Below are 18,275 nucleotides of genomic sequence, written 5' to 3'. Positions count from 1 at the left end.
AGTAAACCTAAGAAAATAAAGTTCTAACTTAGTGTATAAATGACTCACTGCCATTACATTTTTTTTTCCAAATTAGTTCACTCTTCCTTGAGAGGGTCCAGGCACAGGTACTGGAATGAAATCTTCATTTTTTACTACTTGTCTACTTTAGTTCCTATATCAGAATCCTCATTTACCAATCTGACTTACAGGAGGCCGTGCTCTCGAAGACTAAGGACTATGGCTCCAGTGTTTGCGTAAATGCAACAGTTAAAAAAAAATCATATGTAATAGTAAGATAAAGAGAATATTTTGGGGGCACCTGGGTGGCTCAGTTGGTTAAGCATCCAACTTCGGCTCAGGTCATGGTCTTACGGTTCATGAGTTTGAGCCCCACGTCGGGCTCTGTGCCGACAGCTCAGAGCTTGAAATCTGCTTCAGATTCTCTGTCTCCCTCTTTCTCTCAAAAATAAATAAACATTAATTAAAAAAAAAATCACAATGTCTTCATTTTTATTCTTTCCTTGTGCTGAATTTGCATTGCTTTTGCTTCGAATATTGCATTTATATAGAATAAAATGAGCACTTACATAAATCTCAAGTGAAAATCTCTCCACACTGGAAACTCTTCTTTTTAATTTTTTTGAGGAAGAGGAGAGGGGAGGGAGAGACGGAGAGGGAGAGAGACAATCCCAAGCAGGCTCTGCACTGTCAGCACAGATCCCGATGAGGGGCTCAGGGCTGTATCCCATGACCATGAGATCATGACCTGAGCCAAAGTCAGGAGTCAAATGCCCAACTGACCAAACCACCCAGGCAACTTCTCTTCATTTTTTTTCTACTTAAGCTGCGGACCTTTGCTACCTCCCCTTCTACCTTCTGCAGATTATCCGGAACCCAAGAACGGTCTCCAGACAGTCGGTGTGCATTTGCATCCACTCCTTGTCTCTTCTCGTCCTTGCCTCTGTCTGGACGAATCTCTTCCCAGCTGCCCAGTGTATGTGCCGCTCTGTTTTTATCCTTACCGAGCATGTCCTACCATTTGGCAGGCAGAGAGGGTGTCTTTACTTGTTCTTCGGGATTTCCCACAATCAGTAGTCTGGGCTGAGCGAATAGTAGTATTTGAGGAAATGGTATATAAATATAAGGAAGTACAGTCATTTGATGTTCAGGCCAAGTAATTTCCATAGTTGCTGCCTGACGGAGGACAGCGTGTGGTATTTCTCAAAAGCTGTCCTCAGAGCTGCTGCTCCCAAAGCTGTGGCATGGTGACATAGCGCTGGAGCTAACGAGAGAAAGGATCCTGGTCGTTGCAGACTGGATTTGGGGGGCCATTCTGCCACGCAGACCTGCTCTCGCGTTAGGACTTCGATATATCCTTTTTGGGTTGAAATTTTCCTTTCCTAAAGCTTTTCTGCCTTGCTGAGGAACCATGCTTAAGGTGACCCAATAAGAAAAAAGAAAGCTGTGACCTGATCTTGGTCCTTTTGACTCCAAGTTTGATTCCTTTCTGTTCTACATTAGGCAGCTTTTCAGCGGAGTACTTAAGAAAACACATCATCTTGAGCATTTTGCAGGTAAAGAAATGGAAATCATAGTGACTTACCATAGCTTCTGCATTTGACAGTCCTTTGGGAATCAGTTTAGCTGTATGTAGTAAGAGCCGTCTAAAAACTTACAGGTTTTGACTTGGGAGCATTCCTCCTTAAGAATCTATGCTAAAGAGAGGGGTGCCTGGTGGCTCAATTGATTAGGTGTCCGACTCTTGATTTAGGCTCAGGTTGTGATAGATCTCACGGTTAGTGATTTTTGAGCCCTGTGTTGGGCTCTGTGCAGATAGTACGGAGCCTGCTTGGGATTCTCTCTTTCCCTCCCTCTCTCTGCCCCTCTCCCACTTGTGCTCTTGTGTGCTCTCTTTCTCTCTCTCTCTCAAAATAAATAAATAAACTTACAAAATATTTAAAAAGGGGGCACCTGGGTGGCTGAGTCGGTGAAGCGTCCGACTTCAGCTCAGGTCATGATCTCACGGTTCGTGAGTTCGAGCCCCACGTCGGGCTCTGCGCTGACAGCTCGGAGCCTGGAACCTGCTTCAGATTCTGTGTCTCCCCCTCTCTCTGCCCCTCCCCTGCTCATGCTCTGTCTCTCTCTGTCTCTCAAAAATAAATAAACGTTAACATTTTTTTTTAATATTAAAAAAAGAATCTATCTTAAAGAGAGAATTAGAGGTATAGGCAAATCTTTTTGAATAATAGCAAAAATCAGAACCAAACTAACATGTCAGCAACGGGGAACAGTTAGATAAATGTCGGTCTGTGCTATAGAATACTATGCAATAGTTTAAACTTGTTTTTGGATAAGTTTCAGTAATATGGGAAAGTAATAAGTAGCAATCAGAAAGAATGAAAGATGTCAAACACCGTAGTACAATCCCAGCTATGTCAACAAATTTAAAATATACTTAAAAGAATGGGATAAAATATGCAAAAGTTTTAAATTGGTCATGTCTAGGTGGTGACATTTGGGGTGATTTTTGTTTTTTCCTCATAGTTTCCTATAATTTTCAATTCAGTAAAGACGATTAAAATTTTTAGTTAAAGTAGAAAAGGAGGGGCACCTGGGTGGCTCAGTCGGTTGAGTGTCTGTTGATTTCAGCTCAGGTCATGATTTTGTGGGTTCAGTGGATTGAACCACAAGTTGGGCTCTGCTTTGACAGTGTGGAGCTTGCTTGGGATTCTCTCTCACCCTCTCTCTCTGCCCCTCTGCTATTTGTTCTCTCTCTCTTTCTCTCAAATAAATAAACTCTAAAAAAAAAGAAAAAAGAAGAAGAATGGCCTCTCTAGGCTTAATAATTCAAAAGAATGGAAACTCAGGGAAGTCCCAGGGTTTAAGTGGCTTTTTTTTTTTTATCAATGTTTATTTATTTTTGAGAGAGAGAGAGAGAGAGAGAGACAGAGCATGAGCGGGGGAGGGGGCTGAGAGAGGGAGAGACACAGAATTTGAAGCAGACTCCAGGCCCTGAGCTGTCAGCACAGGGCCCAGTGCGGGGCTTGACTCAAAAACCATGAGCTCTTGACCTGAGCTGAAGTCTGACGCTTCACCAGCTGAGCCACCCAGGCGCTCCAGGGTTTAAGTAGTTTTAATTCCAATTTTGAAAAGGAATGCTTGATGTCAAGTGATTTTTTTTTATTTTTGCTTTTGCTCTTAGTCAAGGTATGATTTATATGGTGCTAAAAGCAAATGGTTAATGAGATTTGTGTTCTAAGCATTGTTATTTATGAAGGGGGCATATATGATCAATGTGTATCTTACTATGTGTATCATCTAATTGTAAAAACGGCTTTGGAGCCCATCTCTGCCACCTGCTTGCTTTGGAACTTTGGCCAGGTTATGTAGTCTGTTTCCTTATCCGTAAGCTGGGATTGTGAGGGTTAGATGATACAGTGCGTGCAATAGTCTAGCATAATTCTGACACATAGCAACCACTCAGATGATCTTAGAGCTGAAATGGTCAGTGATGACTGATATACTACTGAAGGAAGACTTCTCCTCAATGTTTTTATATCTAGTATTTAGGAGAAGCAGTATTTAAAATAATAGTTCTTGGGGCACCTGGGTGGCTCAGTCAGTTAAGTGTCCGACTTCAGCTCAGGTCATGATCTCACGGTTCGTGGGTTCGAGCCCCGCATCGGGCTCTGTGCTGACAGCTCGGAGCCTGGAGCCTGCTTTAGATTCTGTGTCTTCCTCTCTCTCTGCCCCTCCCCTGCTCATGCTCTGTCTCTGTCTCTTTCTCTCTCTCTCAAAAAATAAATAAATCTTAAAAATTTTTTTTAAATAATAGGTTTTTGTTTAACACAGTGGTAATACTCCAAAGATTGCATATTGACAAAGTAGATGTGTGCTCTACCTTTTATCCCTCTGAGGATGGACCTGTTCCATGCTTTCTCCAAACTCGTGTAGGCACAAACACATACAAGATGACTGGCTTCGCTTTGGGTCTGCATGCCTTACTCTGCAGCTTTTCCAACAAGCTGGTAGTTACTGAATTTTTGACGGTTGTTGCTCTGAGTTCATAGCTAAAGATTTAGCTGATTTTTAATAACAGCATAATGCCCTAAATCATGTGGCTATGCCAGAGTGCATTCAAACGTAATTCCGTCATAGATATGCAGGTCGTTTTTAGGCCCCCACCCTCTACTACAGATGATGTTTACCGCACCATCCTTATACGCGACCCTTAAGACCCATTGCTTTTAAAGTGGCACTGCTGAGTTAGAGTGTGCGTTAATTATAGTGCAAAGGGATTTGGGGTGATAAAAGCTGTCAAAGCGTTGTTGGTTCCTGGCTTCTCACCATCTAGTTGAAGGATAGATACGCATTTTCTTTTCCCAGCGATATTTTTGCTTCTGTACCAAGATTTCGGCAGACAGGGTTTGTTTGCAGGGAGATTTGAAATCCTTAATATTCTGAAACATAGGTGTAAGTCAAGAGAGCAAAGGGAGCCTCTTGAATTACGTTTACCCTGCGTAGCACTCGCCGTATTTATTAGATATGGCTTTGTTAGATATTGTACAAATTTAAGTTTCTCAGCTTTTAAGGACGAAGAGTCCGACCCCGGGAACCGAAGCACTTGACGTTTTCGCTCCTGTTCCTTCCTCCGCCCACCCCCTACCGGGCTGCAGTCATCCCCTGCCCAGGGGGAGAGCCCTCCCCATGGGCAGCAGTGTCTCCAGAGGCCCCGGCTTGCTCAGTGCTGATGCAGGCCACTGAGCACATCTTCAGGTCTGAGGTCACTAACGGTAGCGGGAATGTTAGCATGCTAACAGTGTTTTTATGACAGCCAAGTGACCGTGCTGGCAACAGGTGCTTTTCTCTGTCATGTCACTGAGGGCTACTTAATGTACAGCACGAGTTTTTTCCAAGAACCCGCTTGGGTTGTGTGTGGGGGTCTCATAGGCAGGGGACCGAGGGAAGAAAGGACAATTACGATGGGCTTCCTGTGTGTGTCTGTGCACGTGTGCTTGTCTGTTTATCGCGTGGGTGCCAGCCGGTAGCATGGGCATCGCTGTTTAGAAGCTTTGTTTTCTCCCATCAGTGATTGACAGTTGCTTACACCAGGGGGGAGCATGCAACTCGGTAGCAGCTGATACTGGCTCCTACCTGTTGCCATTCTTTCCCCCCCTCTGATTCAGCTACTTGGCTCCGGGGAAGTGATTGCATCGTTAACGCTTCAGAACCCGCTGGGTTGTATTCCTGACTCACTGACTTGGTCCCGGTCTCTGGAGCCCACTGTGCATCCTGTCCGTGGTTCCCAGTCAGTGAGACCTAGGGGTCTTGTATTCATGCTTCGCCTCCTTGTGACAAAATAGCCTTAGCTTTTGAAATTCTACAAACGCTGGCTTGTTGGAAAGCGATTCATACGCTTGCGAACGTTGGCAGTCTGTGTTTCCTTGGGCTTCCTGCAGTATTCAGTGAAACAGCAACAATAATGACAGTGACTGCAAACATACAAATAGCGCTCACCACGTGCCAGACTCTGTGCCAGCCCTTGATATGTTACCAACGGGTGTAGTCCCGCGGCTGCACCTGGTGGGTATTGTTACCACCCCCATAGTATAAATGCAGAAAGGGAGGCAGCCTCTGAGCTATGGTTATACAGCCTGTAAGTGGCTGATGCAGGGAAATCACTCCACATCAGAGTGAGGCTCACTGATGGGGCCAGAGAGACCAAGGAACATGGCGACGTACCCAGGGAAGCTGGGCACTGGCTGCATAGACCCCCTTGAAGAGAGTTGGCAGAGATTGCGTGGCTGCTGCTTCTGTTTGGATAGGAAGTGACATGGGTGAGTCCTCCCATCCGAAAGTTCTGGACACGCAAGGGGAGTTGAGGTAATTCAGGCATGGACAGGAAGGAAACGGGAGAGGGAGGTGTGGAAAACTTTGCTAAGGGAGGTCACTTGTAACAGCCTTTCACAAAGAACCCCTCTCTTGGTCAGCTCTGTCCCCATTAGGGTGCACATCCCAGAGGAGGGTGAATGAAGCAGGCTGGAGGTATGTTTACCTTCAGCGAATTTCTTTCGTTTTGATGAGTGAGTCATATGAACAGGCTGGAAAACCTCTCCGGTTGCTCTTGTAACTGTGTTTTTCAAATTGGTTTTTGAAGAGCTTGTATTGATGTGCTGGGATTATCCCTCTCTGCTGCACACACTGGAACCGTAGAAGGAAAGTTGTCTAGGTAAGAGGCACTGGGTCGGGGGGAGGAGGTATGGGGTGCTGTGGCAGCGATAAGACCCTGATTCTGCTGCCCTGCCGTCTGGATAGAACATCCTGGGACTGAAATTGAGTCACCGGCCTCAGGATCCATTTCTGCCATGTCTGGATCGAGTCCACTCGGGCTGAGCAAAGATAGACTGCAGATGGCATATTGAAGCCTTCCTTATAGAATGTGGTTGTTTGCTGTTGTCATTGTTATTTTCATATCACCAGGTCGTTTCCTACCCCCTTTCTGGGTATTTTAACATGGTTCATTGAGTAAGAACGTGGGGTCAGGTGGTATCCTTAGTAACTGTGTGATCTTGGGCAAGGTCTTAACCTCTCCAGAGTTGGTGCTGTCGTCTGTAAAAATGGGGGCATTAGGAATCACCGTCTCATAAGACCATTGGAGATAATGCTCAGGAAAATGCCTCTGTCATCGTATCTGCTTTAAAAATGGAGGTGCTCGCTATTGCCTTCTTGGTGTTCCAACACTCACAGGACTCTCCCATTCTACTTCCCGGCTATGATTAGCTGTGACATTCCAGGACGCACATCACTGTGGGTGTAGACACTGACACCAGAAAGAACTGGATTTGGAGAGTTGCAGATTCTACTGTCTCTCAAAGAAGGGTGGAGTCTCGTAGGACAAAGCATTCCTGGCGTGAATAGACAGAGAAAGCTCATCAGAGAAGTAAGCCAGAGTCAGGTGCTCTGATACAGTCGATTAAGCAGGTTGGGCAGGAGGAATCCCTTCCCCTCTGCCCATTGGTTGTTCTTTGTACTTTTATCCAGCCTGTCAACTTTCCCTGCAAAAAGAATTTTTATTGCCATCTTTTAACAATGAAATGAGAAATACTCACTCTCAATTTGATCTAGTTAAATGTAAGTTTTCTTTTGGAGGGGCAGGAGGGGTTACATGGAGGAAGAATTCTGACCCCCTTTCTCTGTAACATAGCTCCACAGAGTGGAGGATTTTTGCCAGGTTGCTTTACGAAGTGCCATTTAAGAAAGACTTCTTTATTAAAAAAAGAAAGAAAGAAAGAAAGAAAAAACAACTTTTTAATGTGGGAAATTTCAAGCGCATACAAAACCATAAGGAAAGGTATGAGCCTTGTCTGCCACCAACCGCAGCTGGCAACTACGTGGCCAATATTGCTTTATCCGGACCCCCACAGTGTCCCCTTCCCATTATTATTTTTTTAAGTTTATTTATTTATTTTGAGAGAGACAGTGCAAGCGGGGGGGCAGGTTCAGAAAGGGAGAAGGGGACCGAGGATCCAAAGTGGGCTCTGTGCTGACAGCAGCGAGCCCGATGCGGGGCTTGAACTCACGAACCATGAGGTTATGACCTGAGCCGAAGTCAGATGCTTAACCCACTGAGCCGCTCAGACGCCCCCCCCACACCCACCCCAGTCCTGTTATTTTTGAGTAAATTCCAGACAACATATTATTTTATCTATAAAATATTCAAGATGTGCTTTGAATGCCTTAAGAGTCTCAGTGAAGTCAATAATGAAAGCTTTCATGTCTTGAGATCCTTCCTGTGGGAAGATCATGTCTCTCTAGAGACCTCAGGGCGGTGATCCTCAAAGTGGGGGATGGGGTAATGATTTTTTTTCAGCAGTTATCTGTGGGGGGCTTTTTCAAACTGCTGGTCCTCACAGATCGTTGCCCTTCCCCCCCAACAGTCAAAAATGCAGCCTTTGATTCTTCACCAAACTGCTTTGCTCTGAGTATTAGAGCAGGAATAAACAACAGAGAACCACTGCTTGGGGTGGGGGAGTTGGGATTCCAGGTAATAGCAGCTTTACCACTCAAGAACCACTTTTTTTTTTTTTTTTTTTTGGTTATTTTTAACCACTATGGATGGGAGTTTACAAGTTTACAAGTTACACTCTTTACAAGTATATTTCTTTACTGCCATCTTAAGCAAAATATGCTGGGTGTTATTCCGTCATCCATACTTACCACAGGGTACTTTCGATACTATCTTCCATTGCCTCTCTGTTCCCTGCCAGCATACTTTTCTTTATCTCCTTTCAGTCTGCTAAGGGCTAAGAAGCAAGGTATGTAAGGTATATAAAGTCAGAGTAAATGCACTGTGAGGGTGGTTTGTGTTTGTTTGTTTCCTGAGCAGAGCATTAATAAGGACTTCATGACATTTGATTGCTCAGAGGATGTTTGCCTCCATTTCCTGGTTTTCGGAGACATTCTGCACACATGTAGTTGCTATGTAGCCATTTTTCGTGGAGGTGAGGTACCACCGTGATGGGGTCCTGTAGCAGGAATCTTTGTTCTGACTTGCAGTGCAGCTCCAGATTTCGACAAATTTCTCTCCATCCCACCACTGAATGTTTGAAGTTGAGTTAGCGGGAGGAAAAGGAAGAAATTCAAAAACGTGGACATTCTGCATTTGTTTTTGTAGTTATTTAGCAACTAAAAGTTAGGGGCTTGTGTTGTAAACCTCACACAACATTTTGCTTGGCTTCGAATAATGCAATGTATGGATGTAATCTGGGTATTCTATAGCACTAACATTTATAGAAGAAACTAACTCTAATTTTCACCAAAACGAACTACCTTCCTCTCTGCCGGTCTTGAAGGGGGAATCGGAGAAAGCATTTCCCATTTTCCCATACTCTTTTTTCCCCATGCCCTTCTACCCCTTTTTAAAACTCTCCTCAGAAAAATGACATAGTACTTTTTAAAACTGAGCTGTGGGGCGCCTGGGTGGCGCAGTCGGTTAAGCGTCCGACTTCAGCCAGGTCACGATCTCGCGGTCGGTGAGTTCGAGCCCCGCGTCGGGCTCTGGGCTGATGGCTCAGAGCCTGGAGCCTGTTTCCGATTCTGTGTCTCCCTCTCTCTCTGCCCCTCGCCCGTTCATGCTCTGTCTCTCTCTGTCCCAAAAATAAATAAACGTTGAAAAAAAAAATTAAAAAAAAACACAAACAAACTGAGCTGTGCCTCATGCGTGTTTATACACAGGATGGACTCATTGCATCATTTTTTCCTTTCTCACACCCAGACCAGGGTTACATGGTTCTGTGAGGTGTGCTTGGGAGTTGTAGTAATATGGAATGCTGGAAAAATGCCAGAGACTGTTAGTAAATATAGAATGCAGTGGAACAGCAGTTAGCTTATGTTCGTGATTTCAGAACTTATGTTCAGATTTCAGAAGTAAGCGTACATAGTATAGCATGGGAAATAAAAAGATGACCGCGTTTAAGATTTGGATTTTAATTCCTGTCTTTTCCCTAAAGAAATTTAGTACAGGTAATTTAGTAAAGGGGATTAAGCTGTCTTTGGTTGATATTATGAAAGGTCTCTCCACTTCTTACTCATCATATTTGAAATTTATTAGATCAGCCGACTGACTTTTCTATGAGAAAGCTGGCTTTGCTCTGTGTTTTCCATTTGGCAGGTGTTTTGTTGATATGTTTAGGGGGGAAAAAGAAAGTACAAGGTGCTGGAAATCCACAGCTGATTGTTAGAAGATGGAAACTTACATATTAGATCTTCTTAGGAAGCTGATCGGTCAGGAATGAGTTTTAGAAGTGACTTTGAAGCTTCTCTGTATGTCCTGTCCTCTTCTGCTGTAACTTATTCTATGAAAGGCCCTTAAAGTGTGTTCACAGAGCAAATATCCCTACAAATTGCTTTGGGCAATCGTGGGCACACTGGGATTCTTTATCACATCAGTAATTCCCTTGTTGTTTTGGCAAAGAACTTCCATGGGATGTAGCATCTCTCTGGTCTTTGAGACCACGCCCAGTCTAAGACACATCAAGGGCTGGAAAAGACAGGCTTGGGTGCGAATGTTCTTATAGAAGTGTGGGTTCAATTTTTTACCCCCAAAGAGCACCAGTGAGCTGAATAACTTCTCATCCCTCTTCTCTGCACTTTTTAGCCTTTCTCACACCCTCGCAGGTCAGATCTATCTAAGGCTCCAAATTCCTTAGGTGCCACTGAGGTCACCTGGAGGCCCCTGCCCTACCTTGGCCTCAAAAACTCAACCCTTTCAGAATTCATTCTTTCTTTCATCATAGTGACAAATATTTATTTAGCGCCCTGCCACATCCAAAGGTGACTACAAATCTAAACCTGACATAGCTGTCGCCCTTCAAAATTCTTGTGGTGGGGACGCCTGGGTGGCTCAGTCGGTTAAACGTCCTGCTTCGGCTCAGGTCATGATCTCACGGTTCGTGGGTTCGAGCCCCGCATCAGACCCTGTGCTGACAGCTCAGAGCCTGGAGCTGCTTCAGATTTTGTGTCTCCCTCTCTCTTTGCCCCTCCCCGACTCGTGCTGTCTCTCTCTCTCAACAATTAATAGATGTTAAAAAAAAAAGAAAAAAGAAAAAAAGATTCTTGTTGGGGAGCTGAGACACACACACGGGAGTTTCTCTGGGGTGAGGGAGACTGTGCTATGCCATCAGCTGTAGAGATGCAGCCATTTGGATTCTAAGACCCACAGCAATTGGGAATCAATTTCCACTGAAAAAAAGAACAGCTGCCTCACACCAGACACTGTAAGCATGTTATTGACTAAGATAAGGAAAAGGCCGCAACCTTCTTACCCACTTAGGCTGGGCTCTGTATGGGAGCGTTTCTTCTAATGATTGGCTCCTTTCTGCTCTAGGTGACGGTACACTGGAGGATGACAAGGTGGAGTGCTGGGACAATGCACGGTTCTACCCTTGGACTTGTCATCGCTTTGCATTCAACTGTGTGTTCTCTGCTTTGCCTGTTTTTTTGTTTTTAAGACTTTAGGTGGTCACGTACTCCGGTCCTTTCCATGGCTGCTTTGCTATCCTTTGAGCAAACTGGGCTTACTGTATGAGGGGGAAGAGGAAGGGGACCTTTATAGCCACTGAGTGCTCCACAGAAGCATTTTCTCATTTACTTCTCGCAGATGGGCAGAGTGGGTATTATCTTCACAGATGAGTAAACTGAGGCAGGGAAAGGTTAAGTTGCTGGGTGTGCACTTAGGCCAGTTCCTGCAGGAAGATGTGCACATGTTCCCTTCCCTGAGCTAACTTTGGTTCTTAGAGAGGACCTTCTGTGCCCCGACTTCACTCCTTCTGTCACATGGGTGTCCTTCCTTTCGGGGGAGCCTTTAACATGCACTTCCAATCCCTTCAGACAAAGACCCACCGAGCTGGAGAGGTCAGAGTTGTTGGTACTTTCCTTGTCCTTTTTTTTTCACATTTGCTTCTTCTTCTTCTTTTTTTAATGTTTATTTGAGAGAAAGACAGTCAGTAGGAGAGGGACAGAGAGAGGGAGAGAGAGAGAGAATCCCAAGCAGGCTCTGCACTGTCAGCGCAGAGCCTGATGTGGGGCTCAGTCCCATGAACCATGAGATCCTGACCTGAGCTGAAATCAAGAGTCCGACGCCCAACCGACTGAGCCACCCAGGCCACCCTTCACATTTGCTTCTTACTCCCGGTGACTCTCGTCACTAAAGGGCTGGGGTCTAACTCTTTTATCCGATGCTACTTTTCTCACTAAGCTACATCTGTGAAAAAGAGGATCAGCAGATGATGTTTGGAAATTAGAATAAGGGCTGTTTGTCTTGAAAAAAAAAAAAAAAAAAACATCGTGAGTCAGCACTACCGGCTTTACTATCTGTACTAACCAAGAAAAGAGTCTGTTTCCTTAAACTTCCATGAATGGAAGCAACATTTGCAGCTTGCCCTTATTTACTTGATATGTTCTTGAAGAGGGGACAAATAAAACTCATCCTTTCAGTGACTTCAGTCTTTAAAAGAGTTTTCCATTAAACAAAACCAAATCTTCTGGCAAATAGAATTGACGACCCCCTAGTTTGAGCTCTTTTGGAAATCCAGTATCATCAGGAAAATCTACAGTTTCATAAGCGTGTGACCTTTTTATGAGAATTTGGCATTTTGTTCTAGGTTTTACAATGTTCATGTGATGAAGTGAATATGATGTGGCCCCTGAGAGCCACACAGGGAAAGTCGTTGGAGTCCCAGAGAGGCCTTGTTTGTGATAGACTTCACATCCAGTTTCCCGTCTGGTAACATATCTTTTTTTTTTTTAATGTTTATTTATTTTTGAGAGAGAGACATGGTGTGAGTGGGGGAGGGGCAGAGAGAGGGGGAGACACAGAACCCGAAGCAGGCTCCAGGCTCTGAGCTGTCAGCACAGAGCCCGACGTGGGGCTCGAACTCACAAACCGCGAGATCATTAAGCTGAAGTCTGATGCTTAATCCACTGAGCCACCCAGGTGCTCCTGTCTGGTAGCATATCTTAATCCTCCCTCTCTCTGTCTATCAAGGACAAAGCAGAGGAAGGAGGCTTAAAACCCAGACGGTGCTGGGTCACGTGTATTGTAGAACTGTGTGCCTTTGTAAATAGTTAGGAGATGGACTCATGATACAAGTGCTATGGATTCTTTGAGAGCTTAAACATGGCGGTTAGGGGGGGCCTGGGTGGCTCAGTGAAGGGTCAGACTCTTGATTTCCACTCAGGTCATGATCTCACGGTTCAAGGGATAGAGCCCAGAGTGGAGCCTGCTTGGACTCTCTCTCTCTCTCTCTCTCTCTCTCTCTCTCTCTCTCTCTGCCTCTCCCCTGCACATGTGCATGTGTGTTCTCTCTCAAAATAAATAAACATTTTTAAAAACACGGCAGATAATTCATAGACTATCAAAATGTTAACACTGAAAGGGACTAACAGATCATCTCCTCTAACCCTATTCTTACAGATTAGTGTCACACAGATGGTTTACCTGGAATCATTTAGGTGTGACCCATCCTAGAAGCAAGGGGTGTCTTAAATGAGCACCTGGCAATTCTTTCCAGAAGCACAACCCTCCAACCGCACGAGTTCTGGGCATAAATGCCATGAACTTTTAATTTAGGTGAAAGATGTGGGTGTTAAAGACGGAGAAAACATGTCTGTAGTTCTGGAAGAGTTTAGAGTCAGCCTTGCTAATACTATTAACACAAGTTTGATTGCTATGTTACAATAGGCAGAAATGATGTGGGAGTTCAGACAAAGAAAGGGAGGGATTAGAGAAGTCCATAGAAAGAACCAGCTGCATTTTAAACCAAGCTGTAAGGACTATGTTTAGTACCGGTATTGAGGGTTGCCTTTTGTTTTGTTTTTTTGTTGTTGTTCCTTTGATTACGAACATTTTTAGGTATACAGAAAAGCTGAAAGAACAGTGCAGTGAATATCTGTATGCCCACCATCCAGATTTAACAACTATTAATGTTTTGTCATGTTTGTTCGACTCTGAATCTGTATATGTATGCATTGGGTTTTTAGCCATTTGTAAGTAAATTATAGATAATATGACATTTTTACCCCTAGATATACCCACTGCCATCTCCTAAAGCATTCCGTTTACACAAGCACAATTCTACTATCAATAACAGAAGAGGGGCGCCTGGGCGGCTCCATCGATTGAGCATCCGACTCTTGATTTCGTCTCAGGTCATGATCTCAAGGTGGTGGGATCAAGCCCTGTGTTGGGCTCTGCACTGAGAGCATAGAGCCTGCTTGAGGTTCCCTCTCTCTCTCTCTCTCTCTCTCTCTGCTCTTCTCCACTGCTTATGCACTCCCTGTCTCTAAAAAAAAAAAAAAAAAAACCAAGAAATTTATTGGTGATCCACTAATATCATCTCATTTCTGTTCCCTATTTCAAATTTCCCTAATTGCCTCATGTCTTTTATAGGTATCTTTTTAACCCTGGATTTGATTGAAGTTCACATATTGCATTTTGTTTTTATAAGTCCTACATCTCTTTTACTCTAGAGCACCACACCCCCCTCTGGCACCCCCCCCCCATTCAATATTTTATGTCATGACATTCACTTTTCAGACCAATTTTCTTTCAAATTTTTGTGGCTACCTTACCTAGCAAGTTTCTTGCAAATTGAAGACTTAAATAGCTTAAAAAATCTTAAAAAATCGGTATTTTCTAGGAGATACACTGCCCGATGGGCAGATGTTGCTTCTGACATACCATTTTTAGTAGCTAATCCATTTTAAGCTAATCTTTATTTGCAAAAGTAATCTAAGGTGATTGTAAAACGTTACAACACTTTAGAAATGTATAAAATACAGAGTGAGAGTTCTGTGTAATGTCACCTCTCTGTGGCCCTAATGGTTAATTGTTTTAGGGAATTTACGTTCTTTCCCAGTACTTCATGTGTTTTTGTTTATTATACAAACTGCATTATCTGTGCATTTGGTGTGCAGTGTGCTTTTTATTTCTCTGGATGGCGTCCAATGGAATATATAGCAGGGATTGTTTTTAATAGTGGCTGGGATAAAGGTGTACCCGGCCGGCCACATTCTTTCATAGGTGTTTAAGGTGAGGCACACCCAGATGTAAAGCTCCTAGCCCAGGATTAGAAGTGTGGCTTAGGCCCACGGAGCAAATATTTCTTCTGTTTGAGGCTCCCTGGTTAATATACGAGTTGAATCTTGGTGTCTTCTGCCTTGTTCTTCAACAAGGTGAGGGAATGTGTAGCAGTCAACTCTTCAGGGTTCTGTATTTGAATCCTGACTTTCTTTTTTTGCTTTTTGGGGTGGGTCCCTGTGTAGTCTTTCCTGCAGATATCAGGAGATCATCAGGTTGGTCTACCTTAGAGGTAAACATGACAGTCTGCCAACACAAAGTGATTTAGAAATGTTAATAGGTTTTACCAAGCCACAGTCTCTCGCATGTGTATTTTAAGCCATCATAAAACATACCTGTCATGCTAAGGAATGTGCCAGAGGGCAGGCATCAAAGACCGGCCGAGGGAGTCTGGGGAATATGTTTTGCTCTGTTGTAGGGTTGTGCCCTGACAACCTCTGTGAGGCCTGGGGTACTGACAGGGAGTGGTTTCTAAATATTAAAGCCATTTTATTTATTAATTCAGGAATGCCTGTAAATAGTTACTCATATTTGCCCCTCTAAGTGTCAGGGGGCTCCGAGGTAATTCTTTGGATGAAAGGTGTGCAGTCAGGCTGGATCTGCTTGACTTAGGGAATGGAGTTAACACAACAATCACATGAGCAAGAGATAGTCTTTTGGGCTTAATGGGGAAGAGAAAGGTGAACAGAGAGTTGTCTGAACATTTCTGGCTTCTTTGGAAGATAACGATGAAGAAACTCCCAGTGAGAGCAGAACAGTAAAAGCCACTTTTGCTGTTGCTTTCTTTTTGTGTTCTCCATGGCAGTGTCATCCCTTGAATTTGGTGGGACATGAGGGTGTAAGTACATCTCACTATTAGCTAAGTAAATTATCTCTAATCTGGTGGCAAGGCTTTTGCGTCAAGCATTTTGTAAAAGAACAAAATGACGGTAGGGCAGTTCCCCACATCTGACTGCCTGTTTGGTGAAGAAGAGCACAGAGTTGTGATAATAAATGCATTAGATTCATATATTTAAAACTTCTTCAAATGGAGAAAGTTGCTGACTTCCATTAAATGTGCATTCTCTTCATTTTCTATCATCCGTTCTAAGTGTATAAAGTAAATAACAAAATAAATATTAAGATAAAAATAAAGGTAAATAGTGTTAAGGTAAAGAAGGAGGCAGTGTTGCAAAGAGGGAGAAGGAACAAGATAAGATTCTAAGTTCAGGATCAGCCAGTCACGTAAATCATCGAGCTTCACTTCTTTCCCCTGTAAAAGGGGGGGATCAGAGAGCCTACGCCATCAGGCTGTTAATGAGGTTGAAACGACAGGATCTATTTAGAAGTTACACAGTGTTCCAGTTCCACCGCTACTGCTTTCTTGAGTGGACAGGATGGTGCAGTGAAAAAAGCATGGGAATTCAAGGCCCATAGACGTTGGTTTGAATAATGACGTTGCCATTCACCTTGTGCGTCTTTAGGTGAGGTCTTCTCATCTCTCCGATCCTCCGCGTCCTCAGCTGTCGAACGGATTTCATCAGCTCCCTCTTGTAAGATCAGGTAGAGCTCATGGGCTCCACCAAGAGGCTTGAGGGCTGCAGAGCTTGCTTGCTGGTTCTCGAACGTGGACGTCCGGCCGGCCGGGGCGTGTGCTCGCGTGTGCGGATCGTACGCCGCGGCATCCGCAGCCTCCCTTGCAGCCAATGACCTTGCTGCTTCTCTGTTCGCAGCGATCCTCCGCAGCGCCGCACCGGGCATGGACACCTTTCTCGGCGTCTGGAGGAGCACGTGCGGTAGTGTCATCACCCAGACACGAAGCTGCTAAGGCCATCTCAAGGGCGTGGGCGCCGGGATAGGAAGGCGGCGTCCGAGGGCCACGCAGCCATGCCTTTCGGCCTGAAGCTCCGTCGGACACGGCGCTACAACGTCCTGAGCAAGAACTGCTTTGTCACACGGATCCGCCTGCTGGACAGCAATGTGATCGAGTGCACGCTGTCGGTGGAGAGCACCGGGCAGGAGTGCCTGGAGGCCGTGGCCCAGAGGCTAGAGCTGCGAGAGGTAACAGCGGGTGTGGGCGGGCGTCTGAGCCAGAACTCGCTCAAGGGACTGGCCACCTGTCTCTTGGCACCTGCCGTGCTTTGCAGTCCCAGCCTCCTGTTTAAGAGGATCCTGTTGTCCTTGGCATAGGCTTGATCTCACAGCGTCAGTGGATCAGGAGGCCTGCTCCAATGCCGTGACAAGCAGGACCCCGCCTGGGGTGGCGGCTTCCCTTTTGTTACCTTCTATGAGGAGGTTGGGCGGGGGGGGGGGGGGTGGGGGGGCGTGTCACGTCCAAAGTCATTGTCTCTCTTTACAGCCGTGGAGCGGGTTGGCATTCCAGCTGAACATCTAGGAGAAAACGCCCACAGAGGGGATGGATGCAGCTGCTTTTAGTTTTTGTTTGTTTGTTTCTATATTTTCCTCTTCAAAGAGGGGGAAAAAATGAAAAAGTATTTAAAGCGAGCATGACCAGCGAGGCTTTTTGTGGGCGCATATAAAATGGGCGTTTTGTTTCTTTCAGGATTTCTCATGACCCTCGTTTTCTTTCTGCTGTCTCTGAGCGTTTTAAGTTTTTTTATTTATTAAAAAAATTTTTCTTTTAATGTTTATTTATTTTTGAGAGAGAGAGAGAGAGACAGAACGCGAGCAGGGGAGGGTAGAGGAAGAGGGAGACACAGAATCCCAAGCAGACTCCAGGCTAGGCTCTGAGCTGTCAGCACAGGGCCCGACATGGGGCTCGAACTCCCAAACGGTGAGATCATGACCTGAACCGAAGTTGGACACCCAACCGACAGGCATTCCTAGACCTCTTTGGGCTTAAACAAAGCCAGGGTTGACCATGAAGGCAGTCATGTTATCACTCTTTAAAAGGAGCTCTCCTGGGGCAGCATGTCCTTTATAAGAAGCAAGCCCTTAGTCTTCCAGTCTTAATTCTTTGGTGAGAACCCTGCACACGCATATGCGTCCTGAGAGCCCCGGGGCAGAGTGGCCAGTGGGTCAGGTGGTATAATTCAGTGGTTGCCAGCACAGAAGGGACTGCAAGCCCCTGAGATTTGAGGAGCAGAAAAAGCTCTGTGGTTGTCCTGGGCCCTGTGACCACATTGCCCATTACCTCAGGGTGCTGGTTTGGGAGGTGGTGCCTTCTGGAGGTGATGGTGTTTGAGGTCTTCCACACCCCTCATGACCCACCTTCTTCCACATGCACAAAGGAACTGGGGTCGGGGAAGTTCTTCTCCCCTTGGCATCCTCCACAGGCCAACTGTTGTATTCTTGGGGACAGTTTCACCTGAGTCCTTCTGTCTCCTGCCGGTCTTCGTGTTTATACTTCAGTTTCTGTGATCAGAGCTTCCTTTGAAGTTTCTTTTCCTGTATAGGGAGACTTTCCTGTCGCACAGCTACATGTGGCTTGGTAGCTGACCCAGCAAAATAAACATGGAAAAGGTGCTGCCTTTGCCCGTTGAGAGCTGGTTCCTTTTGGCTTATGAGTAGCACATTGGGGTATACATATTTAAAAATATGCGTGTGCATGGGCATAAAGGAAAAACCTTAATACTGGAGGTTGGTTGGTTAGAAGACTGGTCTAAATTTCTTGTGACAATGTTCGTTCTAGATCGTTTACGAAAGATATGCACTG

The 18,275-nt window shown here is 45.0% G+C and overlaps 1 protein-coding gene across 3 annotated transcripts in view; it reads left to right on the top strand.

The window, feature by feature from the left end:
- The window catches only part of PTPN14 (protein tyrosine phosphatase non-receptor type 14), a 172,778-nt gene that overhangs the window by 55,871 nt on the left and 98,632 nt on the right, over nucleotides 1–18,275 (top strand). For 2 of the 3 annotated variants that reach the window (XM_040446456.1, XM_040446458.1), the window contains exon 2: nucleotides 16,333–16,660. In XM_040446456.1, the coding sequence (XP_040302390.1) occupies nucleotides 16,487–16,660 (174 nt within the window). In that variant the 5' untranslated portion in view covers nucleotides 16,333–16,486. Of the gene's footprint in view, nucleotides 1–5,933; nucleotides 6,212–16,332; nucleotides 16,661–18,275 lie in introns of those variants that run through there. The other variant, XM_040446457.1, reaches the window with a different exon arrangement.

This window comes from Herpailurus yagouaroundi, unplaced genomic scaffold, assembly GCF_014898765.1.
Source record: "Herpailurus yagouaroundi ecotype Mexico unplaced genomic scaffold, PumYag 195, whole genome shotgun sequence".
Lineage (NCBI taxonomy): Eukaryota > Metazoa > Chordata > Mammalia > Carnivora > Felidae > Herpailurus > Herpailurus yagouaroundi.
This window is presented reverse-complemented; position numbering and strand designations above follow the sequence as displayed.